Source organism: Bubalus kerabau, chromosome 10 (assembly GCF_029407905.1).
Source record: "Bubalus kerabau isolate K-KA32 ecotype Philippines breed swamp buffalo chromosome 10, PCC_UOA_SB_1v2, whole genome shotgun sequence".
In the NCBI taxonomy this organism is placed as follows: Eukaryota; Metazoa; Chordata; class Mammalia; order Artiodactyla; family Bovidae; genus Bubalus; species Bubalus kerabau.
Window position 1 is genome coordinate 81,155,781 of NC_073633.1, and position 25,909 is coordinate 81,181,689.

The following is a 25,909-nucleotide window of genomic DNA, read 5'->3' on the forward strand; positions in this document are numbered from 1 at the left end:
TTTCTTCTTTTTTTCCAAATGTCTTAGCTATTATAGTTCCCTTATTATTCCATATACACTTTAGAATAATCCTGTCTATATCTACAAAAAATGCTGCTAGGATTTGATAATAATTGTATTAAACTTGTCCATCGGTTTCAGGAAAATTGATATTTTTGCTATGTTGTCTTCTGATCCATGAACTTAGTATATGTCTGCATTTATCTAGATCTTTGATTTTTTTAATTGGTATTTTATAGTTTTCAGCATATAATCCCTGTATATGTTTTGTTAGATTTACACCTATTTTATTTTTGAGTAATTGTGCATGGTATTATGTTAAAAATTTTAGTGTCCATATGTATCCATTGTTAGTATAAAGAAATACAGTATATTTAAAATTTTTTTTCAGAGTCTTTTCCATTACAGGTTATTGTAAGATGTTGAGTATAGTTCCCTGTGCTGAACAGTAGGACCTTGTTTGTTATCTATTGGTTATGCTGTATAGCAGTGTGTATCTGCTAATCCCTGATTCCTAATTTATCCCTCCCTATTCCCCTTCCCCTTTGGTGACCCTAAGTTTGTTCACTATGTCTATGAGTCTGTTTCTGTCTTGTACATAAGTTCATTTGTATCATTTTTTTTTAGATTCCACATACAAGTAATATCATATGAGATTTGTCTTTCTGTTTGGCTTACTTCACTTATATGATAATTTCTAGGTCCATCTTGTTGCTGCCAATGGCATTATTTCATTTTTTATGGCTGAGTAATATTCCATTGTATATAGGTACCACATCTTCTTAATCCATTCCTCTGTTGATGGGCATTTAGGCTACTTCTATGTCTTGGCTATTGTAAATAGTGCTGCAATGAATATTGGGATACATGTATCCTTTTGAATTAGAGTTTTCTCTGAATATTGTGCATGTCTTTTTCCCTGAGTTTTGGATTTTTTCCCTTTTTTTCTTTTTTATTTTTTATTTTTTTTTTTTTTAATTTTATTTTATTTTTAAACTTTACATAACTGTATTAGATTTGCCAAATATCAAAATGAATCCGCCACAGGTATACATAAATTATGAAAGTATAACACATTTACAGGAGACTTGGAAAATACAAAACAAAGTTACATACAGTTTCACTATATATTACAACTGAGAAATGTACTCTATTTTTATATGTTTATCTTGTATCCTGTGACCTTCCTGAACCAACATATCAGTCCTAGGGTTGTTTTTGTAGATTCCTTGGGCTCTCTGACATAGATAATCATTTTGTCCACAAATAAAGACAATTTCATGGCACCCAAGATAGAGGCTTCCTTGTTACTGGTTGAGGGTGGGCATTCTCACTTTCCACAAGGTCTCCACTGCTACCTCCCTGGATACTCCTTACAGCTCCTTGTGTAGCCATCCCTGACATCATGAGTGTGTGTGTGTGTATGTCACTGCTCAGCAGGAATGAAAGTCTGAGCTCTACTTGGCCTTCTTTTTCCTGGCTGGGGGAGAGTGGGGCTCCTGTTACTGCCTGGAGATGGTGGTGATCTAGGCTCTACTCTTGAGCTTTGCTGGTACAGGAGGGGGTTAGGGCCACGTGTTTTCTAAGGTTTTTTGCTCCAGCGGTATTTCCTAAAAGTTTTCTGTTTTACTGTGTTGTCCTATTCCTGGTTCTTTGGCTGAAGGGAAAAGGCTTTTCTTGGTCTGTACACGTGGATATTGCCAGGTTCTGACTTCTCCAGCACACCCTCTGGAATATGCAAGGGAAAAGGAAAATTCAGGGAACTGATCACCAGGCTGGCTTCAGGAGCTGATACCCCCAGCCATGCTCCCTCCTTGATCTCCTCACTTTTTAGTTTTCTTAAGTCTGTTTTGTAGGTAGTGTCCAGGGTTTTTAGTTGTACTTAATGGGAATAAGGAAAATTATGTTCACTGCATATTCCCAGAAATGGAAGTCTTATCCCCCATAGGGATATAATTTTTAGTTTTTTATTTATGAGAAATCACTATTTTCAAGTTTTATATAATCATTAAAAATTCTTGTGTAAGATTAGTAAATTGAGTGGAAACATTAGAATTGCATTACTCTCAAATTTTATTTTGTAGTTTAAAATCGTTGGCCTTTTGATAGTGTTTCACTTTCTATGTTAGAAATGATATGGGAGTTAAAATCATGAGAGATTAAACTAGAAGTCATATTATTGATGTTTTAGAGCTTTGTCTGTTTTAATCAGATGAGCACTTAGGTTCTTCAAAATTACAAAAACGGTTCCTTTTGAAGCAATCTAGGAGCTGTCATTTTTCATACCACTGAATAGAGGTGACTTTTTTGTATAATATAATTTCATTTGACTAGAAACATAGTTTTAGACTATTATAAATATTTAATCATGCAGAGCAGGACGAGGAATTTGGCTGTAGGATTATTATTAAATCAGAAGTTTAGGATTCTAAGAATTTTTCATTGAGAAAGTGGAACAATAAGTCTTACCAGTTTGTGTCAGTATATCAAAACATGTTTCGTATCACTTTTACAGATTGAAGTTGTTAAAGAAGAATTTAATGAACACTTAGAAGTTGTAGACAAGATTAACCAGATCTGCAAAAATCTGCAGTTTCATCTAAATAAAATGAGAACCTTTGAAGAGCCTCCTTTTGAGAAAGAAGCTAATATTATTGTGGATAGATGGCTTGATGTAAGTGATAATTTGATTGACTAGAAATTCTGCTTTATAACAATTAAATTGATCTTTTCGTTTGCATCTTTAATGTTGTTATCTAATTATAAAATTCAAAAGTGCTTATTATAAAAAAATGTTCAAATAATATAAAATTTATGACTTAGGATTTAACTTTACCCCAGAGTTAGGTACTACTAAGAAATGGGTCCATACTCTTTTAGATCTACAAGTGCATACTCAACTTATTTAAAATAAACTAGTTAATATATTACTCATCCATGTAAGTTATTGATGTTCAGCTTTGTATTTATTTACTAATTTTTGGTTGAGTAGTAATGATATTTTATGAATTACAAAATAAGAATTTGTATATTTTGAGCTGGATTTTTGAAAGCTTCTTTTATTATTGTGGTTTAGAAATGAGAAAGACTATTTCTTTCAGTTGCTTATAAACTGCACCAAATCAGCTAAGTTATTTTTGTAGAATAATGAAACTATGGTATATTAAAGCAAAATTTTTGTTGATAAATAAAGAAATAATTTAGCAAGTAAAGGTAATCTAAAATTTTATCTTAAAGTTGTGTTTGAAACAGTGGTTCTTATACTTTTCACCATTCAATGTATTATTTTTATTTTTAAATTATGGTAGATAAATGAGAAGACAGAGGACTACTATGAAAATCTCGGTCGAGCTCTAGCTTTATGGGACAAACTTTTTGACTTAAAAAATGGAATTGATGAGTGGACTGAAAAGGTCCTTCAAAAATTGGAATTACATCAACTGACTGACGAGGAAAGAGAAAAACTGAAGGTAATTGAACAGAAATAGAATGTATGTCCTTGTTATAGACATTGGCATTTTATTATCAAGTTTGCTTTCTTGAAAAGGGATAGAGAAATCACAAAGAAACCCTTCATTTCTTTCATTATTCCTCGAGGGAGACCTGAATTCCATTGTCGTCTTTGTGGTAATCCAGGAAGATGTTAGCAGGTATTAATGTGGGTTCATAGACAACCTGGAGGTTCATAGATAAAAGTGACCTCAGGGGTGGGTCAAGTGTGTGGCAGCCTGAAGCAGGATCTTAGTTCTCTGGCTGGGAATGAACCTGTGCTAGAGTAGTGAGAGTGCTGCATCTTAACTACTAGCCCACCAGCAATTAGTGACTAGAAGCTACGCTCTGGCTCTTGTGTTTTTTGGAAAAGAATTTCAACAAGGAGACATAAAATAGTGAAACAGGTAGCTGTCTCTTTATTAAGAGAAAAGTATATATGAATAGGCACATGGATGGGCTCAGAGGAAGAGAGTCGTGCAGTTATATGTGGTTCAATGTAATATAAAAATGTATGTGTGCATGCATGATGACTTTACAGTATACCAAGTCTGATGCTTCAAATCTTTTTTCCTCTAATTTTGGTCCCTTTATTCACTTTTAAGTTCACATATCCATTTTTATACTTTTGGAAAAGACTTTCCAAATGTGTTATTGCCAAAGTGTTTCACTCAGTTATAACATATGCCTGACTCCTGAAGATACTTAGTTTTGTATCTCCCAGGACTCTGTCAAAAATCAAGTGACTGGGGAAAATTCAAAGCTCTTTTAGTTGCTAAATATTTTCAGTAGCAATCACAGGTACCAGAAAATAAGGTATAAAATAAAAATATATTTTCTATTGACATTGTGTGTTTTAGGAAGAGTTGCAAGTCCATGAACAAAAACCTTCAGAATTTTCTAAAAGAGTGGCTAAAATACAGTTCCTGCTTCAAAGCAGTGAAATACCTCTTGAATTACAGGTAAGAGAATTTTTGTTTAAAAGTTGCAATTAAAAATGCTCTCTATCCTCTATAGCAACATTTATAAACCAGAATTCTAAAACTTAAACCTAAAATAAAAACAGGGTCATTATTTGATTCACCTTTATTCATGTCCAACCAAATTTTTAACAGCATAATTTATTATATTTGTTCCAATTTAGAATTAATAATTTTTTGCATTGTTTTATTCTCAATTCACTTATTTCACGGACCTCTTGTGTGGAAGGGGAGATGTTACTGTGCTCCCATGAAAAGTAACAAGGGTTTCCTCATAAGTGTTCTTGGGCATAGGATGGAGTCATATGGCTCAATGATTCCAGGTTTATTAGTTGCTAGACAGGGAAACAGAGAGATTGCCCCAACTGGGGTTTTCTGTTGTATGGAGAGATTTGTTAGACTTTTACTTAAATAAAAATGCAAAAATGCTTGAACATGAGCTCTGGAGTCAAACTTTCTGGGGTAAGGCCTTGCTCTGCCACCTGCCAACTTTGTGGTCTTGGGCAAGTTGCTTATCCTTCTCAAGCCTGAATTTTGTATATAAAATACTTACCATGATTCTGTGTACATAATAAACAGTAAATGCTGGCTACTTACTTTTTTATATATGTTTTAATATTAGTTTCCAATGAGCACCATGAGATAGTACCTCAAATGGTATGCTAAATAAAACTTGTTTCAAGGGGAAGAATTCAGTTACTCTCTTAGAAAAAAATTAGAATGTCAATTTCAGTTTTTCATGTTACTCTTTTTTTTTTAACAGCAGTATTTAAACTGTTGTATCATCATGCAGAACAAGGGAAAAATCAGAAAGAGAGAGGTGATTTCACATTGAAATGAACAAAGTTTCAACTCATTCTTCAGCAATGTAGTTGTCTTAAAATCTAGTTAAATCAAATCCTTGACAGTACTTCATATGTTTCATAATTTCAGGTGATGGAGTCTTCTATTTTGAACAAGATAGAACGTGTGAAAATGCATTTAACGGGAGGATCCAACTGTGGGGCAATCAGCGGCAGCACAGCTGAGCTAAGGGAAGATCTTGACCAGGCCAAGACCCGGATTGGAATGACTGAGTCTCTCTTAAATGCCTTGTCGCCTTCCGACAGCTTGGAGATCTTTACTAAACTTGAGGTACTTCCTGGCTACTTCTCTTCTGTGGCTCAGATTTATTTTCACACTCATTTCTGGTGGTCTTATCCTTTTGAAATTAAAACAAATAATTATTTTAAAAAATGAAAGCTTGGGGAGAAAAGTCAGAAAAACAATTTGTATATGTTTCACCTTTTAATTGGAGAAGGAAATGGCAACCCTCTCCAGTGTTCTTGCCTGAAGAATACCATGGACAGAGGACCCTGGTGGGCTACAGTCCATATTAAATATCAAATAATTATTGCCCACAAAGGAATTAAAAGGTGAGTGACCTAGTGAAAGTTGCTGAGTTCTGTCTGACTTTCTGATCCCATGGACTGTAGTTCACCAGGGTCCTCTCTCCATTGAATTCTTCAGGCAAGAACACTGGAGTGGGTTGCCATTTCCTTCTCTAGTTAAAAGGTGAAACTGTAAAATACATAATTGTAAAATACATTTATAAAATACATTTATAAATACACCACATTTATTGGTGGCTCAGATGGTAAAGAATCTGACTGCAATGTGGGAGACCTGGGTTCAATCCCTGGGTTGGGAAGATCCCCTGGAGAAGGAAATGGCTTCCTGTCTGGAGAATCCCATGGACAGAGGAGCCTGGTAGGCTATAGTTCATGGGGTCACGAAAGTCAGACTCAACTGAGTGACTAAGCACATACATTTATTATCTAAGAGAAAGCAGATCTACCCAGTAAAAAATTATCTAGGTTTTAATAGAAACAATGGATACCTAATATTCTGTGTGTAAACTGAGCCCATTTTAAGTACTGGTTGTTTGTTTGTTTATATATTTAGGAGATTCAACAACAAATTCTACAGCAGAAGCACAGTATGATATTACTTGAGAATCAAATAGGTTGTCTGACACCTGAACTCTCTGAATTAAAAAAGCAATATGAAAGTGTCAGTGATTTATTTAATACTAAAAAAAGTGTTTTGCAAGATCACTTTTCTAAGTTACTGAATGGTGAGTGCAATGCTTCCTTATTGTTTCTGGGAATATTGAAAAGTGAATAGGTACTGTGAACACAAGGGCTAATTAATCTAAGCTTCACTTAGAGATGATGGTTGTATAGAGCCTATTTAAGGAAATAATATTCAGATAAATCTTTTGGGAGCCAACACTCACTGATGTATGCCTATTATAAAAGACATGTCTTTTGTTCAAGTCCCAGATCTTTATTTCATGAAGGAGTGGCACCTGGGTCCTAGTGTTTGACCTGCTCACTGTGGTCAGAGTCTGGGGACATGCCCGCGAGCAGGCTGCCCCTGTAGGTTTCCGTGTGGGTCTTGTATGATTGGAAAGGAGGTTTGGTATAGAAAATATGCCACAATTACTGTGTAGGTTCTTTTAACCCTCAAAATTAGGTTTTAGTTTATTATCATTTCACAGTGACTTGTACCTATGGCATGGGGAGCAAGTTTCAGAATCTCTTAATTTAACAAGGTAGGTGATGTCATCTTTGAATAAATACAGCTTCCTTTGTTTTTTCCTACAGATCAGTGCAAGAACTTTAATGACTGGTTTGGCAGCATTAAAATGAACCTTAAGGAGTGTTTTGAACCATCAGAAACAAAAAAGTGTGTGGAACAAAAACTACAAAAACTTTCTGTAAGAATACATATATAAATTTCATTCAAAATTTATCAAAATTAAAACACTGGAGGCAGAACTGTATATAAGTAGATAGGATAATAGTTATTTTGACTTAGTAATTTCCCTACATAAAGGTAATATTTACAAAAAAAATCTGACCTTTTCTCAAATATTTTAATATACTGCTGATGGGAGTGGAGTGGAAGGTAGCCTGAGATAAGAGGCAATAATAGGGCATTTAAAATGTGTATGGCACCCTCAATTCTTGATCACTTTATGGTAGATTATCAAGTATTTTAGATGATAAGTTATGCTCTCCAGCTTATTGATGGCATTAAATGTTCCCAGTATATTTCTTGCTTTGATGATAACCATTCTTTATTGACAGAATCATTTTTCTTCTCTTTTTTTCATTTAGAATTCTAACTTTTTTCTTTTCTTTAAATTTGCTCATTCCATGGGTCTCAGCAATTGATACTCAAACCTTGAAACCCAGACATTGAAATAAAATTCTGATTTTGACAAAGTTAAGTAGAAAATAGGCTGCCTGGTTTTACATATTGGTTGCCAGAAAGGCTCAGATATTTAGGAGAAGGTGAACAGAATGTGGCTTTCCCGATCTGACTCCCACTGACCCACACGGTGGCATCATTTTGCTTGATGTGATTCCCGGAAAGTCAGATGCAAACACCAATGTGCACACACAGTCTAGAACTAATATAAATCATCTTTTGATCATTTGCCATTGGAGTTAGCTGTATCTTCATAGCTCTTCTTTTACAGAGGAAGTTATGAAGATGGCTTGTCTGTGTACTATCTTGGAAAAGTATCACTGGGGTGACAGGGACCACACTGAGGCTTGCCTGTAGGATATAATTCAGTTTTTGTCTTTCTTAAGGATTTCTTGACTCTTGAAGGAAGAGGCAGTGAAATACAGCAAGTGGGAACTGTACTGAATCATGTGAAAAAACATCTGCCCAAAGCACCTGTTAAGAAGCTTAACAGTTGGATCGTAAGTCAAGAAGTTGAATTAGAAAAAATGGAGTCCATATGCCAGGCACGAGCAAAGGAGCTTGAAGAGTGCTTGCAGCAGCTACTGAGGTAGGAAATAAAGGTGATCTTTCATAGTAAACTTACTATGAAAGTTTACTTATGTAAAATCTTCATATGTACTCTGCCTCAGTACAGCTAGCAGTGAGATATATATACACATGAATTTCAAAAATAAAATATATACTTTCAAACCCATGTTTGACACTGGGGATACAGAGGTTTGGAGAATTCTTCAAATTATGGCAAAGGTTCAAGGGAGAGCCCCCAAATATTTTCTGTTTGTTTCTTATTTTTTATGATATATCTCGTGCTCATGCTCATCGCTAAGTCATGTTCGACTCTTTGTGACCCCGGGGACTGTAGCCGCCAGGCTCCTCTGTCCATGGAATTCTCCAGGCATGAATACTAGAGTGTGTTACCATTTTCTCCTCTAGGGGATCTTCCCGACCCAGGGATCAAACCCAAGTCTCCTGCATCGGCAAGCAGATTCTTTACCACTCAGCTACCTGGGAAGCTTATGATATATATTTATGGCTTATTAGAACTCCACTATAATACATGCTATTATTATTCAGATTTTAATGTTATAATTTTCTTTCTAAATTTGTTATTTGTAACATTATTTTGTAAATAATGTTACAAAATTTTTTGTAAAGAATAAGAAAAAAATGTAAAAAACCTGGTTGGCTTACAAGATTTGTGCCAACGTTTTCTTCAGATAGACACTTTTTGCTGATTTCATATTTTAACATGTGTGATGTTGTTTTAGACTCCAGAATGACTACAGAAACCTGAGTAAGTGGTTGACTAATCAAGAAGAAATATGGAAAGAAATGGAAGGAACACAAGAGAAAACTGAGCTATTTTGCCAAGCTCTAGCTAGAAAGAGGTATAGCTGATCTTGCACAAAATGTGTTTCTTGGGGATATGGTTTCTGAAGGTGTGTCATGGCTCCTATAATCTTCCAATGATATTTGGAATTTACAGGGAACAATTCGAATCAATGGCCCAGTTGAACAACTCTGTGAAGCAATATGGGATTACTGAGGAAGAAGAAATAGTAATGGAATCAACACATTTGATTGATAGATACCAGACATTATTGAGACAAATATGTGCAACTGACAAAGAGGATAAGTTACCTCCTGCTGAAGACCAGAGTTTTAATGATCTTGCACATGATGTAATTCATTGGATAACAGGGATTAAAGAATCCCTTATGGTTTTGAATTCATCTGAAGGCAAAATGCCACTTGAGGAAAGAATCCATAAAATAAAGGTATAACTGTGGAAACTAAATGTCAGAGGTCAGGATGAACTCCAATTTTAAAAAGATTTAGAGGAAAATTGCAAATATTTGTTTGTTAATGGAAAAATAGGATCAGTGTGGATTGGGTGAGAAATTCAGATGACAGCTTACAAAAGAGAAGGGCTGTGACGGATCTAAAATTATTTTAATGCATATAGAAAGGAAAGGTATATCCTCTCTTTGTGAGAGCAGTGCCCAGTTATTATCCATCTTCACTGAGTGCAGATATGAAATAAAGACTATAAATTAGAACTGCAGCAGGTAGGAGTTTGCTAGGATGTTAAACGAATAGATGTCAGTACATCAGAGGCATTGGCAACGTCAAAGTCAGGGCTGGAGAGGAGCTCATTTTCAGAGTGGATATGTACGGTTCCTAAAGGGTATTAGATCCTGAGTGGGTTGAGTGTTTCCTGGTTTATCAGATACTAACTGTGGAGGAAGATAATGGTCAAGTTTCAAGGGTTAGTTTGACGTACAGAAGCAGTCAGAATTGTTTGGGATCACATCTGAAAGGTTTTCCAGAGAAGGTGAATCTGAAGTAGTGTTTCCAAGAAGAGAAGAACTTGATTGTTTAGGGCAAAAGAGGAAAATCAAAGTCCCGGGAATGAGAATTAATTATGCTGTGCTGGAGAAACAGGAGTTGGCCTGTGACACTGAGCATTTTCCTGTAGGAAACCGGAAACCCACTCTTAGATGTATAAAGACGTCTTGTTCAGGTTGTTACCCCAACTTTTTATTTATAAATAATGGTGCAGGTTGGAAGGAGGATTTGCCAGGGATTTTTTTTGTACATAATTTCTTTGAGTGCAATTGAGAATCGAGAGGAGAGTAGGTAATGTGACAGATGTTTACTGAGAAGCAGTTCTATGCAATGTGAAGGATATCTTTGTGCTTGGGGCATATGTAAAAGTGAAAGGGAAATTTTGAAATCTACTCTGCAGTTAGAATCTCTGAATGATGTTTATGAGTAAAAAGATGTCATATGTAATCCCCAAGTAGTATGAATGAGATTTTAAGATCATTTTTATTTAATTTAGGAAATCATTTTACTAAAACCTGAAGGGGATGCTAAAATACAGGCCATCACAAGTCAGGCTGAGAGCAGCAAGGCTCCAGTGGTTCCAAAGACCCTCACTGATATCAAGAACCAGTGGGACAACACACTCCATTTGGCCAACACATATCTAAGGTAAAGGGCATGCCTTCACCATTTTCATGATTTTTCATTGCACAGGGAAGCCATAACAAGTATGTTTTGTCTGCCTTCTGGATGTAGATATAATATATCTGTTGGAAAGAAAGTAATGTCAGGGACAACCACAGTGTTGAGGCAGAAACAGAGACTAGTTCTCTGGATCAGATATGAAACACGCTGTAATAACTTCTTGTTTACTTTGACTGGTGCATCAACCCACCATTGGTAACAAATTAACATTGTCTATCATTCCACCTTCAATAAAGTCCTTCTGTACCAAACCTCCTGCCCCCAGACAACCTCAGTGTTTACATTACTGTAGGATAGTTTATGCTTTTAAATATATATGCTATGAGAAACATTTATAAATGTCTGAATTAAATGAACATAATTCTGGTGAAAATTCTTAACTCCTTTCACATCAAATCAAATCATGAGACATTTAATGTTCAGTGGAAATGTAAATTTCATATTTTTATAACGAAGCAGTCAGATCAAAATTAAAATCAAGCAGTAGGAAGCATAAGCTAGTTAGTTGGCCAATATACTGCATGCTTATTTGTTTTACTTAAATGAAAAAAAAAACACAGAATAATTATATTTAAACATAATAAAAACTGGACTAGTTTGAAATCTAAATTATTAAACATTTGTCCTCAGATCAAATTATATAATGGAAACAATAGTTATTTAAAATCGTACTACAACTAATTTTTATCTTGATTTCTGAGTTAAACTTAGGGCCATTTAGAATGTTACAATGCCAAAGAAGTCTCTGGGAATAATGTACAGTAGTGTTATTTTAATGCTTTTTATACTAATGCATGTTGTATTATATGATGCAAAATGCTGTTTTGTTTTGCTGTGTCATTTCATTTATAAACTATTTTGTAAAATTTAGCCATCAGGAAAAGCTTCTACTAGAAGGCGAGAAGTATTTGCAAAGTAAGGAGGATCTGAGATTAATGCTCACAGAACTAAAAAAGAAACAAGAAGTGGGCTTTGCTCTGCAGCCTGGTTTGCAGGAGAAGAAAGCTCAATTAAAAATTTATAAGAAGTTCCTCCAGAAAGCACAGGATTTGACATTCTTACTAGAGGAGTTAAAATCTCAAGGAAATTACCTCTTAGAGTGCACTAAAAATCCCAACTTTAGTGAAGAACCGTGGCTGGAAATCAAGCATCTACACGAGAGTCTTCTTCAACAACTGCAGGTGAAATGCTCAAAACAAAACTTTAAGTGATCGTCCTCAGTATGCTTAATTATGTACTATTTGTGTATGGGACCATTTTTTTGGTTCTTTTGGAAAATCTAAAGCTTTTAAAAATTTATCATTTTTAGATACAAATGCTAGCTCCACAAAATGGAGGAATCAATTTGGTCAGTTTTGCTAGAGAAATCTAGTGTGTATTATTTGATGATAGTGTTATCTCCTTTTGTCAAAGTCCTCCTCTTCAGGGATTGGAAGGTTTAAAATTTTTTTTCCAGGCCCTCAGCAGTGAAAATGTGGAGTCCTAACCACTGGACTGCCAGGGAATTCACTTAGGCATTTTTATGTAAGAGATAGTGTCAAAATTGCCCATGTAGCATCCATCTATCCATCCATCAGTCTACCATTGCATTCACCCATCTATCCATCCGCACATCCATCCATCATCTATTGTGATAGTTGTATCCATTATTCTGTATAAACTTGATCAGGTTTCTCCCTTGAGTCTTTCCACATGATCCACAATAAAAGAATTAAGAAGTAAAATGTCATTTTGTCATGAAGCATAGTATTATCTTAAGAGAATTATTTATATTCTTTGCACATGGAAAGTTGGATTCAGTGTAAGGATTACCTGGATTGGAAATCTCACTTATACAGATAGCAGGAGTTGTGCAGAGGTGAAGATTATGCTCACTTGGCTGTAAGTTATTTAATTGCTGCTTTTCTGATCAGGTGTGGTCACCTTATTTTCTTACTCCAGGAAGAGAACTTGAAAGTGGTTTTGCTCTTGAGTTAGGATTACTTTTTCCCAACTTTGGGGTTTGATTCTTAGGAAAGGAATCTGAGGTTAGGTTGATTTCACATAGTCTTATTTCTGAGAAGGGTAATCGAGGGAGCTGCTTTATTATGGATGTTTGTGATTTGGTGATATAATTTGTAGCCATTTCATTTTGTAAACCTCTGACAAGTTGTTTTCGGGAGTGAAATGAAAGCAAAGAAACGTGGGGTGGGGAACAAATAAATATCTCAACACTAAAAATTTTACTTAAGAACTCTGGATGATTTATGGTCTTATTTCTGTTTCAAGATGAACCCTCATAAAATAAATATTTATGAACAATTTAATCATTTTCTGAGTGAGATAATTCAGAGATCTAATTCATACATTGTCAATGTTTTATTTTTAGGATTCTGTGCAGAAACTAGAAGGTCATGTTCAAGAACACGACTCTTACCAGCTTTGCGTCACAGACCTAAACACTGCATTGGACTATATCGCTAAGGAATTTGTCTGTTTTTCTGATAGGCCTATGGATGAAAGAGCAGTTGAGGAAAAACTGCAGAAACTGCAGGTATTAAGCAATATCCAGAAATGAGAGGCATTTAAAAAAACCAGTATTAAACACAACTTGACAAATTAGTGTCCTTGATCAGAAATTCAAATGCTGAAAGAAAAGAAATAAAAAAAGAAAAATTAAAATGCTGAAAATGCTGTTCAGATGACTATTGGATAAAGTCCTATCTGGTCATGAAAAGTGGGAATGTTCTTCATTAGTGAGCAAATCCATTTATAACTTGAGTTGGACAGTACTCAGCCCTCTGGACCCTCAGAGATAATTCCACTCATGACCAGTCAGCAGCTGCTGGAGATCTCTGTCTTAGAGAAAAGTGCAGTGATTCTAGGAGATAACCAGGTGATCAAATGGTGTACCTAACGCAATAAGGCCGAAGGGGAAATGGTTCAATTTTGCAGTCTTCAACACGGGTGGATGGGAGTTGTGTAATTTTCACCTTATTTATTTTCATATTCATGGACTACCTTAGAGTTCTCTGCAGATGGAGAGCTTTTAAAATTCCCACCCTCACCACTTCAACAACCCTTCACCTTACACAGTAAGCATTGCAGCTCTTTACCCGCATTCTCAAAACACATGCCTTAGACGCTCACTGTTTGCACAGCCAACAAATGCGGTGTCCTCTGGAAGGAAACAGTAAAGCACGTTCTTTACTTTTCTATGCTGCTTTCACAGTCCTTTGGAGATTGCATGGGGTGAGTCTCAGGAAGCCCTAGTGCCTTGAATTTGGGAATTTCTGATCTCTTCTTTTTAGGAACTTGGGAATCAAGCAAGACTCCCCGTTCAGAATAGCTTGACACTGTCACAAGGCTACCTCCCTCTCCCTCTATTTTTGGCCATGTGGCATGCGGGATCTTAGTTTCCAACCCTCAGGGATTGATCCTGAGCCCACCTGCAGTGGAAATGCAGAGTCTTTACCACTGGACCACCAGGGAAATCCTACCTCCGTTTTTAACAGTGATAATTTGACAAATGTTGAGGGTCATCATGTCCAAGCCCCTGTTTGGGCACCTCAGATACTGAGAAAAGTATAAGACATGAGCTATAGTTGGAAGGAATCTCAGAAACTATCAAGTTCGGATTCCTCATTTTATATATGATGAGCTAAATGACAGAGTGGGGGCTACTTCTTGGGTCTTCTGACCCCACTAGACTTCTGTACTTGGGTGTCTCCTAGTTATTTGTGGTTCAGCATGTCCAGAAAATAACTCGTCATCTCCTTCCTTTTCTCCATACCCCGACTCCTTCCATTGAGCCTGCTTCTTCTCCTTTGATTCTGAGTATCTACACCATCTCTCTAGGCTGCGGGTCAGAAACCTGGATATCCTTTCTTAGGCTGCCCAGCCTAGAGGGACATCAAGAGTTGTCTCTTTCATCTCTGGGTTACCTCTACAATTGGTCCCTCTGCTGTTACCCCCATGGCCTCTGCTTTAGAGCAGACCCTCATCTCACAGATGCCTGTTTGTTAGATGTCTGGATAGGCTCCCTGCCTGCAGTGTCACCCTGGCTGGTGCAACTTGCCCATGGCCACCTTGTATCCAAAATGCAATCTGGATCTCCCTTCTTCCAGCTGAAAATGTTTCAATGACCTGTGCATATTTGTTAGCATACACCTTTCCACATTCTATTACAATTATTTACTTCTGTGTCACTCTCACTAGGCTATAGGATTGTGAAGGGACTATATTTTACTCATCTATGTAATTTTAAAACTTGACCATATTACTCGCATGAATGAATGAATACTTACTGTGTAGTCCATTAGAACAGTGAGTAATAAATACAGCATAGTTCACCTAGTAACTTTTAGGCTTATTCTGTTTCAGTAGTAATATCCATACCTGCTATAATTTATCAAATTCCTTTTGAGTCTGGAGATCTCAAATTAGCCTCATTCATTTAAGCATTTAGTAAATATTGATTGAGTTCCTACTATATTTAAGATATTGCATTTGATTGATTTAAGCTATGCTCTGAATTTTAAATGTTAGCACTAGATTCATATAAGCACATACTAAATGATTTTATTCTTTTTAGGGCCTTGCACAAAGTAGGCACTTATTAGTGTTTTGGTTGTGTTTGATTTTAGTATTATTTATATGTTAATTAGTATCTTGAACAAAATATATACTCAACAAATATGTGTTGGCCATTTCCTATGTTCTAGGAATGGGTTGTGAACATTTTCTTCATTACTTTTTATAAATGTAATCTTATAGAATTTTCTGCTGCTGCTGCTGCTGCTAAGTCGCTTCAGTCGTGTCCGACTCTGTGCAGCCCCATAGATGGCAGCCCACCAGGCTCCCCCGTCCCTGGGATTCTCCAGGCAAGAACACTGGAGTGGGTTGCCATTTCCTTCTCCAATGCATGAAAGTGAAAAGTGAAAGGGAAGTTGCTCAGTCGTGTCTGACTCTTAGCGACCCCATGGACTGCAGCCTACCAGGCTCCTCCATCCATGGGATTTTCCAGGCAAGAGTACTGGAGTGGGGTGCCATCACCTTCTCCGATAAAATTTTTTAGTATCTTATAAAATCTATTGGGGAATTTGATCTGGGTCACTACATTAGTTTAAATTTTGCCCAAAGTTTCTTCTTTGTGATATGGGTTGATATGTTTCTTACAAAGCTTCCCACTAGTGAAGCAGAATACTCTATAATTTACAAAAGTCAACTAACTCTTGTGATAATTGAACAGTGATACTTTTGTGACAATCTTTTCTTTGCTCACAGGACCTAGAGAATAGTCTCCATTTACAAGATGGCCCATTAGAGAAGATTTTAACTTTAGCAAAATCCGTCAAGCAAAATACATCTTCAGCAGGACAGAAGACTATTAAAGATGATATAAAATCACTGAAGTGTAAACAAAAAGATTTGGAAAACAGACTTGAATCTGCTAAGCAGGAGATGGAAAACTGTCTCAACAGCATTCTCAAATCAAAATGCTCAACAGAAAAGAAAGCAAAGTTTCCTCTGCCAGGCAGAGAGGAGCAGGTCACTTCTGATGTACAGGAGTCCACTCAGGACTCAGCTGCAGTGGAAAAGTTGGAGGAAGACTGGGAAATCAATAAGGTTAGTGCTTGAGATTGCAGCTCTAAGACATCATGTCTGCGAATGAAGAGGTGTTGTTGGGCTCTGAAGAGAGGGTCATAAATCAAGCCTCCTGATTTCGTAATTAAACCCTCAATGTGCTGGCTATTTATGATGCTCACTTGTAAAAAGAGCCCTTAGAAAACTGTCCAGGATTTCAGCAGTGAAATATTACTGTTCATCTGTTAGAAATGTCAGTCATCAATTTAGGTTTATTATTCTCTCTGATATGTAATCAGATACAGTTTCTTGGGTCAAGAGCTCAAAAGCAAATTAGAGAAGGCAAAAGAAAATGCACTTTACCCATTTTCTAAGGGAAAAAAAAAATCTAACAGCTCTATTTTGGTGGGTCTTTTTTGTTGTTGTTGATTTCATAGTGAAATCAGAGACTGTATGGAAGGATAGCTGCCTTTCTTTATCTTCTTACATTAACCCTATACTGCAAATTCATTTTTAACTGTTGTCAGATCATTTAGTGTGAAAATAATGACATTCAGACTTCTGATCTTCCTGGGGAGAAGAAAGAAGAATATTGTTTTGTTTTCTTTCTAAATGTCCAAATGGGTATATTTCCCTGTGGCTTTTAAAGTGCTTTCTCATAGGTGAGAGACTGAAACGGAAAAGGCACAAAGAGCCTTCCAATAAACTGCACTTGAAAGAGTCTCCCTGTTTGGCAGCCTCTCGCAGTCCAGGGTCCATTGGGACAACAGCGAAAGTTAGCCCTTTCATTGTCAGCATTTTATGGAATACGTGATACACGGGGATGAAGAGAATCTGCACTTCTGTTGTCTTCCAAGAGCAGAAATACATGGAGGGACTTCCCTGTGCTGGTCTAGTGGTTAAGAATCCACCTGCCAGTGCAGGGGAGCATGGTTTCAACCCCTAGTCTGGGAAGATTTCACATACCTTGGGGCGACTAAGCCCATGCAGCACTACTGAGCCGGTGCTCTAGAGCTGGCGAGCTCCAACTACTGAGCCCAAGAGCTGCAGCTATTGAAGCCCACATGCCCTAGAGCCTCTGCTCTGCAATAAGAGAAGCCTCTGCAATGAGAAGCTCACCCACCAGAAGAGAGGAACCACCCCTGCTTCCACAACTACAGAAATCCCATGTGCAGCAACAAAGACCCAGTGCAGCCAAAAAAAGAGAGAAGAAATGCATGGAGGACTAGAGGAGCCAGATAGGGTTTCCTAAAATGAGAAACAAGGTAAAATGCCAATGGAACATGTCCCTGACATGAAGTCCCACGTGTTGGATCGAGCTAACAAAGTATGTCTTAAAAGCTTAGGGCCCTGTGATGAGACTCTTGAAGTTGTATCTGTAAAAGGAACTTTCTTTTTTTTTTTTTTTTTAAATTTTATTTTATTTTTAAACTTTACATAACTGTATTAGATTTGCCAAATATCAAAATGAATCCGCCACAGGTATACATGTTAATGGTATTTAAAGAACTGTGAAAAGTAAAAAAAGGAAAAATACTTGAGTACTTTTCTGTCCTAATACGTGACATTGATAAGTGGATTTGCTTAATAACTCCAAGTTTAGCTTCTCAGACCCATGTTGGCTGTGAACTACCCGAATTGAGCAGAGTATATTGAAAACTAAAGATCGCAACCCAATAATAAAAATTTTTGTTTATTAAGCTTTTACTCATTCTTGAATGATGAGCTATTGATAATTTATGCTACTTCATTAGAATGCTTTTTCCTTTTTAAGAGCGGATGAAGGGACTTAAGTCTTCAAATAATTTTCACAAGCCTGTACTAAAGGAAGCTAGTTTTAGTTTCTAGTAACACTTTTAACACTTTTTTCCCCCTCTATTGTAACATGAATCTTTTTTCTTTTTTTTAATATGGAAAGGCATTTTATTTCAAATATAGCAGAGTGTACATGTCAATCCCAAACTCCCAGTCTATCCCTACCCTCAATCCTGTCCACCTGGTAACCATAAGTTCATTCTCTACGTCTGTGAGTCTATTTATGTTCTGTAGATAAATTCATTTGTTTCATTTTATTTTAGAGTCCACATATAAATGATATATGGTTTTATCTTTCTCTGTCTAGTTACTTTATTTAGTATGACAGTCTCCAGGTCTATCTATGATGCTGTAAATAGCATTATTTCATTCTTTTTTTAAAATTTATTTTAATTGGAGGCTAATTACTTTACAATACTGTAGTGGTTTTTGCCATATATTGACATGAATCAGCCATGGGTGTACATGTGTTCCCCGTCCTGAACCCCCCTCCCACCTCCCTCCCCATCCTATCCCTCAGGGTCATCCCAGTGCACCAACCCTGAGCACCCTGTCTCATGTATCGAACCTCGACTGGCGATCTGTTTCACATATGATAGTATACATGTTTCAATACTATTCTCTCAAATCATCCCACCCTTGCCTTTTCGCACAGAGTCCAAAAGACTGTTATTTACATCTGTGTCTCTTTTGCTGTCTCGCATATAGGGTCATTGTTACCATCTTTCTAAATTCCGTGTATATGCATTAGTATACTGTATTGGTGTGTTTCTTTCTAACTTACTTTACTCTGTATAATAGGCTCCAATTTCATCCACCTCATTAGAACAGATTCAAATGCATTCTTTTTAATGGCTGAGTAATACTCCATTGTGTATATGTACCACAGCTTTCTTATCTGTTCATCTGCCAATGGACATCTAGGTTGCTTCCATGTCCTGGCTATGATAAACAGTGCTGCGATGAACACTGGGGTACACATGTCTCTTTCAGTTCTGGTTTCCTCGGTGTGTATGCCCAGCAGTGGGATTGCTGGGTCATATGGCAGTTCTATTTCCAGTTTTTTAAGGAATCTCCACACTGTTCTCCATAGTGGCTGTACTAGTTTGCATTCCCACCAACAGTGTAAGAGGGTTTCCTTTTCTCCACACCCTCTCCAGCATTTATTGTTTGTAGACTTTTGGATAGCAGCCATTCTGACTGGTGTGAGATTGTACCTCATTGTGGTTTTGATTTGCATTTCTCTGATAATGAGTGATGTTGAGGATCTTTTCATGTGTTTGTTAGCCATCTATATGTCTTCTTTCGAGAAATGTCTATTTAGTTCTTTGGCCCATTTTTTGATTGGGTCGTTTATTTTTCTGGAATTGAGCTGCAGAAGTTGCTTGTATTTTTTTGAGATTAATTCTTTGTCAGTTGCTTCGTTTGCTCTTATTTTCTCCCACTCTGAAGGCTGTCTTTTCACCTTGCTTATAGTTTCCTTCATTGTGCAAAAGCTTTTAATTTTAGTTAGGCCCCATTTGTTTATTTTTGCTTTTATTTCCATTACTCTGGGAGGTGGGTCATAGAGGATCCTGCTGTGATTTATGTCAGAGAGTGTTTTGACTGTGTTTTCCTCTAGGAGTTTTATAGTCTCTGGTTTTACATTTAGATCTTTAATCCATTTTGAGTTTATTTTTGTGTATGGTGTTAGAAAGTGTTCTAGTTTCATTCTTTTAAATGGTTGGGTAAACTAAAAGATGCTTGCTCTTTGGAAGAAAAGCTATGACCAATCTAGGCAGCATATTAAAAAGCAGAGACATTACTTTGCTGACAAAGGTGTGTCAAGTCAAAGCTATGGTTTTTCCAGCAGTCATGTATGGATGTGAGAGTTGGACCATAAAGAAAGCTGAGTGCTGAAGAATTGATGCTTTTGAACTATGGTGTTGGAGAAGAATCTTGCGAGTCCCTTGGACAGCACAGAGATCAAACCAGTCAATCCTAAAGGAAGTCAGTCCTGAATATTCATTAGAAGGATTGAGACTGAATCTGAAGCTCCAATACTTTGGCCACCTGATGTGAAGAACTGACTCATTGGAAAAAACCCTGATGCTGGGAAAGATTGAGGGCAGGAGGAGAAGGGGATGACAGAAGATGAGATGGTTGGATGGCATCACTGACTAGATGGACATGAGTTTGAGCAAGCTCCGGGAGTTGATGATGGGCAGGGAAGCCTGGCATGCTTCAGTCCATGGAGTCGCAAAGAATTGGACACAACTGAGCAACTGAACTGAATATTCCATTGTGTATATGTAACACCTCTTTTTTTAAAAAAAAAAATTTTATTGGAACCTTTGGCCACCTGATGTGAAGAGCCAGTTCTTTGGGAAAGACCCTGATATTGGGAAAGACTGAATGCAAAATAAAAAGGGGGTGACAGAGGATGAGATAGTTAGATAACATCACCGAGTCAGCGGACATGAATTTGAGCAAACTCCAGGAGATAGTGGAAGACAGAGGAGCCTGATGTGCTATAGTCCATGGGGTCTCAAAGAGTTGGACAGAGCTTAGCGACAGAACAACAAATCTGAATTTTGTAATATTTTCTTACTTAGCCTCAATAAAGACATGTGGGCTTCCTTATAGCTCAGTTGGTAAAGAATCTGCCTGCAATGCAAGAGACACCGGTTCAGTTCCTGGGTCGGGAAGATCTGCTGGAGAAGGGATAGGCTACACACTCCCATGTTCTTAGGCTTCCCTTGTGGCTCAGCTGGTAAAGAATCTGCCTTCAATGTGGGAGACCTGGGTTCGATCCCTGGATTGGGAAGATCCCCTGGAGAAGAGAAAGACTACCCAATCCAGTATTCTGGCTTGGAGAATTCCATGGACTCTATAGTCCATGGGGTTGCAGAGAGTCAGAAACGACTGACTGACTTTCACTCACTCACTCACTCACTCACTCAAGGGATATTTTAGATCCAGACCTTTGGCTGACTTTTTCTTTAATATCAAAAATGTTAATGCAGGCTTAGAGGCACAAGAAATTACAAAAGGCAGTCTGAAGGGTGTGGGTGCTTATGATCCAAGATCATACTCTGTATTTTTACAGAGGTGAATTTCTAAAATTTTTTAAACATGAAAATACAAAACTGCCTTCCATCTCCCCCTTGCTATATAACTTAAATGGGGTTACAAATTAGGATATGATAAAAAGTGAGGTCTGAGTAATCTCTTAGGATTCTAGGTGTCGTAAAAGGAAATGATAAAAAGGAAATACAGGATAACAATACATTCTTCTCTTATTATTTTTCTAAAAACTCATAAAGCAACATTATAGCTTAACCCATATTGAATGATCTTTCTTGTCCCTTCCTTCCCAAATGTCAACCTTCATGGCGTAATTGCACCTAAAAAAACAAAACACCTTTTGTCTATGATTGCTTGTTGAATTTCTTTGTCGTTGGGTATAATTGTCAGTCAGTATGTATGAATCATTTTTTGTTCTTTTTAACATTTTCTGAGTGTTTATAATCTCCATATTTAAATGAACATGGATGATCATAGACATAAAACATGCAAGGCATCCAGCTGTAGCTGAGTGACCAGAAACTCAGGGAAGTCAGTACTAGAATGAAGAGGAAGAAAGAGAGTTCATTCTTGGGGTAAATGATGTTTATTTCTGGTGTTGGTTATCCTAGTAAGTCAGTAGAAAATTTTTTTTTGTCTTGGAACATGTAGTTAGGTCATGTGTCAACTCCGTCTTCCAAGTATATTACTTTGCTTTCTGGCCACTATGCAAATCTTGGTTCTTGCTCTAGAGGTATTATTCTCAATCCAAGATTTATTTCTGTACAGGAGTGACTTACATGGTATAAATGGTATTAACATCTAGGAGCAGCATGCATTTGAGGACATTCTTCAAAGTCCTAAAATATTAGGTGAGGAACCTTAGAAAATTTCCATCCTAACCCTGTGTTTCAGGTTAGGGAATTAACATCAGAAGGTATTAATCAGCCAAGTTCTCATTCTAGAAGGGCTGGAATTAGAACCAGGCTCGTCTCTACCCAGCTTGATGTTTGGTGATCTATCCCCCAATCTTATCAAATGTGTTACATGGGCTGTTAATTGAGGTTTAATATGCTAATATGCTATCTGGTTCCTGTGGACCCTTTATTGAGTTCTTGTGTGTGTTTTCAAACCTTCTCTACTCTCCTTCAGCCCAACCGAGCCCTGTTCCTGTCATTCCTAGCAGATCTCTGGTCCATAACTGCTAGATTGATTGGTCCTCAACGTCTTTCCACTTCATAAACCACTAATTGTTAATCTTGGCAATCTTCGAAGACTAAATGAAACTCTCTTATTTTTTTTCTAACATGAATTCATCTATACATCCATTCAGTAAAACTTTCTTGAGTTGGCAATGAGGGTTCAGTGGTGAATGAAAATGGATATGGTCTCTCTTCTCATAGAGCTTCTGGTCTACAAGAGGTGACATACATTAACCAACTAATTATCTGATGAGAGTCTAATTACAGGAACTAAAGGAAGGAACATGTTTCCATTATAATCTACAGTAAAGGAGTCTGACTTGAACTGTAGTCAGAGAGAGCTTCTCTGAAACAATACTTAAACTATGATCAGCAGGGGTGGATTAAGGAGTAATTTCGGTTCTAGGAAAACATCCCAAAGAAACTCACATATGTTCAAGAAGACTTAAAACAAGGGTATTTATCATCACAATATCTAAAATAGGAAAAGTTGGAAGCACGATAATATCCATAGTAGCCTGACAGACATACATGTTCATTCAGACAGCAGAACTGTATAAAACCTCAAATGACTGAGTGAGATTTATGTCTGACACCATGATAAGCCTCAAATCATATTGCTGAATGAAGAAAATAAGTTATAAAATAATACATATGTGATTCCAATTTTATGAGTTAAAAATACATAAAATAATACTATATGAATATTAACATATGTAGTCAAAGTATAAAGACAAGTGTGTGTGGATTTAGAATAGTGGTTAGTTCTAGGGAAGAATAGATGAAAAAGAAGTGAGGACTGGACTTTAAATTGTATTTTTAATATGGAAAATTATATCAGTTATATCCTTGTCATGGGTAATGAGTAACCATGATATTGTATTCTTTTAAATATATTTGAAACATCTTATTGTTTATTGTTTAAAATAAGATGTTTCAAATGAGTCTGGAAAATCAGAATAGAGCTAAAGATGGGGAGCAAAAGATGGCTGGTTACAAAAGAATCTTTCCAGGAGCCAATCAGGGCAGGTGTCTGTGTTCTAATTCTGGGGTGTGCACAAAGGAATGTTACTGTTTAAATTTAAAATGTTCCTTTGAGGGATTCTGTTGGATTTTCTGCCAAAGTGGAAACATGGCTTTTGGATTTGGTAAACAAATGGTGTTTTGGGGTGATTTCAGGCTTTTTAGGATGCTCTCTCTGACCACTGAAGGCTGAGTACAAATAGCAGGCTATAAATGTGGCTAGTCAAGTGACTGGTCCATCAGGTAAGAGAGACCAGGGTTCTGAATTCCTAAGAAATTATTGATAAGGAGTGAAGATTTCCTGGGTTTAGTGTCTGTGTCTTTAGCTGAGGAGCTCTTGCCCTGCAGGTGGATTTGTTGGGGTACTAAGTAACAGTAGCCATCGGGTGACAAAGAGACAGGCTTCGCCCTCACAGGACTTCAGTTTCTGGTGCAGAAATCTGTAATGTGGCACCAACGCCCCCTCTTCTCACAGTCTTCCTGGATCTCCTTCCCTGCCCCCCATCCCATGCAGAGATCCTGCCTTCCATGGAGATTAACCATAGTTCTCATGAATAAATTGTTAGAAATGGAGGAAATTGGCAAAATCATCCCAATTATTTACAGCCTTTTAGAAGAAGTGTCCTGTGCTAAGTGCCAAGCAGATACTTCAAAACCAGTAACACTGGTCAACTGAATTTTCTTACCAATCGGTATTGGTGAAGCTCCAGACAGTATCTGTGTTATTTAAATAAACCCTGATTTTATAATAGTTTCACACTGACAGAAAACTTGCAAAGATAGTACAGATAGTTCTCATTTATCCCTTACCCAGTTTTTCCCATTGTTAACATCATAACATTACTATCTAGGCTGTATTTTTAAGACAGTTTTTTAACAATTTCTGCCATGTTTGGAGATGTGGATATATTTTATTCACAGACTTGGTACAGACTGGATATTTACTGACATGAAAGTATATGGCAAAATTGAATGATATTTCACTTATAAAGTAACCTGAAAATGAAATCTACTACCTTAGCAAAATAATGTGAAATGTTTTAAAATTACTGCTGTGGAACCTGGTATATGTAAGTGCTCAACAAATGTTTGTTGAAAAAAATGAATAAATGAGTTGAAATGCCATCTTTGTATATCCTATTGAGAACCCCAAGTTCTTAGAGCTTTTAGAAAAGATCCCATTACCCTCTTATATAACCTGTTCTGCCATACCCAGAATTGGAATTCTTACTGTTACTTGGTTTAAGGCATGACATTTTTAATGCATGAAATTTTGGCATTTCTTTCATCTCTCCACTTACTGTTTTTAACTACCACTGGTTACCATTGAATGCCTATTTATTAAACCAGCCCTCTGCATCATAGTGAATACTAAGTATGTGCTTTGGAACTTTTGTTTTTTTCATATCTGTTTTCTTTCTTTAAGACTGTAGCTATTCCTCAGTATATAATTGAGAAATGCTAGATCCTATACTATCTTGTAAAAAAAAGTTTCATTTTTCTTGATATTAAATATTGCATGGAAAACACTAAATATTGTCATTAAATATTGCATGGAAAAATCCACTTTGGTCATGGCAAAAATATACTTTTGAAAAGTCTTTAATGTGAGTAAATAGAAGAAACTGGAATTTTTTCATCAAGAAAAATAAAAATTATTCATTTGGAAGTTAGTCTATTTAGCAATTAATCTTTTTATGTTTTCAGAATTCAGCTTTGGAAATGATTTTGTCAAGACAACTTTCTCTTGATGTTCAAGAAAGCATGAAAAACACTGAAGATGAGCAGAAAGTCAATGAGCTGCAAAATCAACCTTTAGAATTAGATGTTATGTTAAGAAATGAACAATTAAAAGAGATAGAGGTATGGAAACAAGAAAAACACTGACAACATGATTGCATCATTTATCTAGTGCAATACAATATATTTTAATTACCAAAAACTTGCTTGCACAGAATGAAAAGTCTTATTTAACCTTTGCCTGATGATCAATTTGGTAACTATATAATTATGTACTAATCAGTAAGTTGTATAAATCTTTCCATTTAAAAAGTGTAAGAGTTTAATGAACATTAGTCTTTCTCTTTCAAAAAGTTCTTAAAAACTTACTCATTCAGTGATGAAATTTGGATATTCTGGCTTGTCATTATTCCTTTTTTTAGTCATATCTATTTTCCTGCATTTGACAAATTCCTTTTGTTTGTCCTAATTATCATTATTATGGGGTGCTCCTTCATTTTTATAGCTGTGTTTACATAACTGTGTTTATGTATTTATGTACTTATAGCCATGGAAAAGCATCTAAAAATCCAGTAGATCATGTTTTGAAAAATGATCCTTACAATTTTAGCCAAGTTTACATAATAGTAAATGTGTATCTAAAAGAGGAAAAAGAGATGATGCATGTAAATAATAAAAGCAAGATAAATCTTCTTTAGACCTTGTAGAACCTTTGAA

At 36.5% G+C, this 25,909-nt stretch overlaps 1 protein-coding gene across 9 annotated transcripts in view; it reads left to right on the plus strand.

Moving 5' to 3' along the window:
- The window catches only part of SYNE2 (spectrin repeat containing nuclear envelope protein 2), a 327,458-nt gene that overhangs the window by 141,554 nt on the left and 159,995 nt on the right, over window positions 1-25,909 (plus strand). For all 9 annotated transcript variants that reach the window (XM_055538301.1, XM_055538305.1, XM_055538307.1 and 6 more), the window contains 14 exons: window positions 2,516-2,674; window positions 3,309-3,470; window positions 4,350-4,451; window positions 5,403-5,603; window positions 6,414-6,585; window positions 7,118-7,230; window positions 8,114-8,316; window positions 9,038-9,157; window positions 9,256-9,547; window positions 10,615-10,766; window positions 11,674-11,983; window positions 13,171-13,335; window positions 16,068-16,409; window positions 25,160-25,315. In XM_055538301.1, coding sequence (XP_055394276.1) covers window positions 2,516-2,674; window positions 3,309-3,470; window positions 4,350-4,451; window positions 5,403-5,603; window positions 6,414-6,585; window positions 7,118-7,230; window positions 8,114-8,316; window positions 9,038-9,157; window positions 9,256-9,547; window positions 10,615-10,766; window positions 11,674-11,983; window positions 13,171-13,335; window positions 16,068-16,409; window positions 25,160-25,315 — 2,649 coding nt within the window. The remainder of the gene's footprint in view (window positions 1-2,515; window positions 2,675-3,308; window positions 3,471-4,349; window positions 4,452-5,402; window positions 5,604-6,413; window positions 6,586-7,117; window positions 7,231-8,113; window positions 8,317-9,037; window positions 9,158-9,255; window positions 9,548-10,614; window positions 10,767-11,673; window positions 11,984-13,170; window positions 13,336-16,067; window positions 16,410-25,159; window positions 25,316-25,909) is intronic.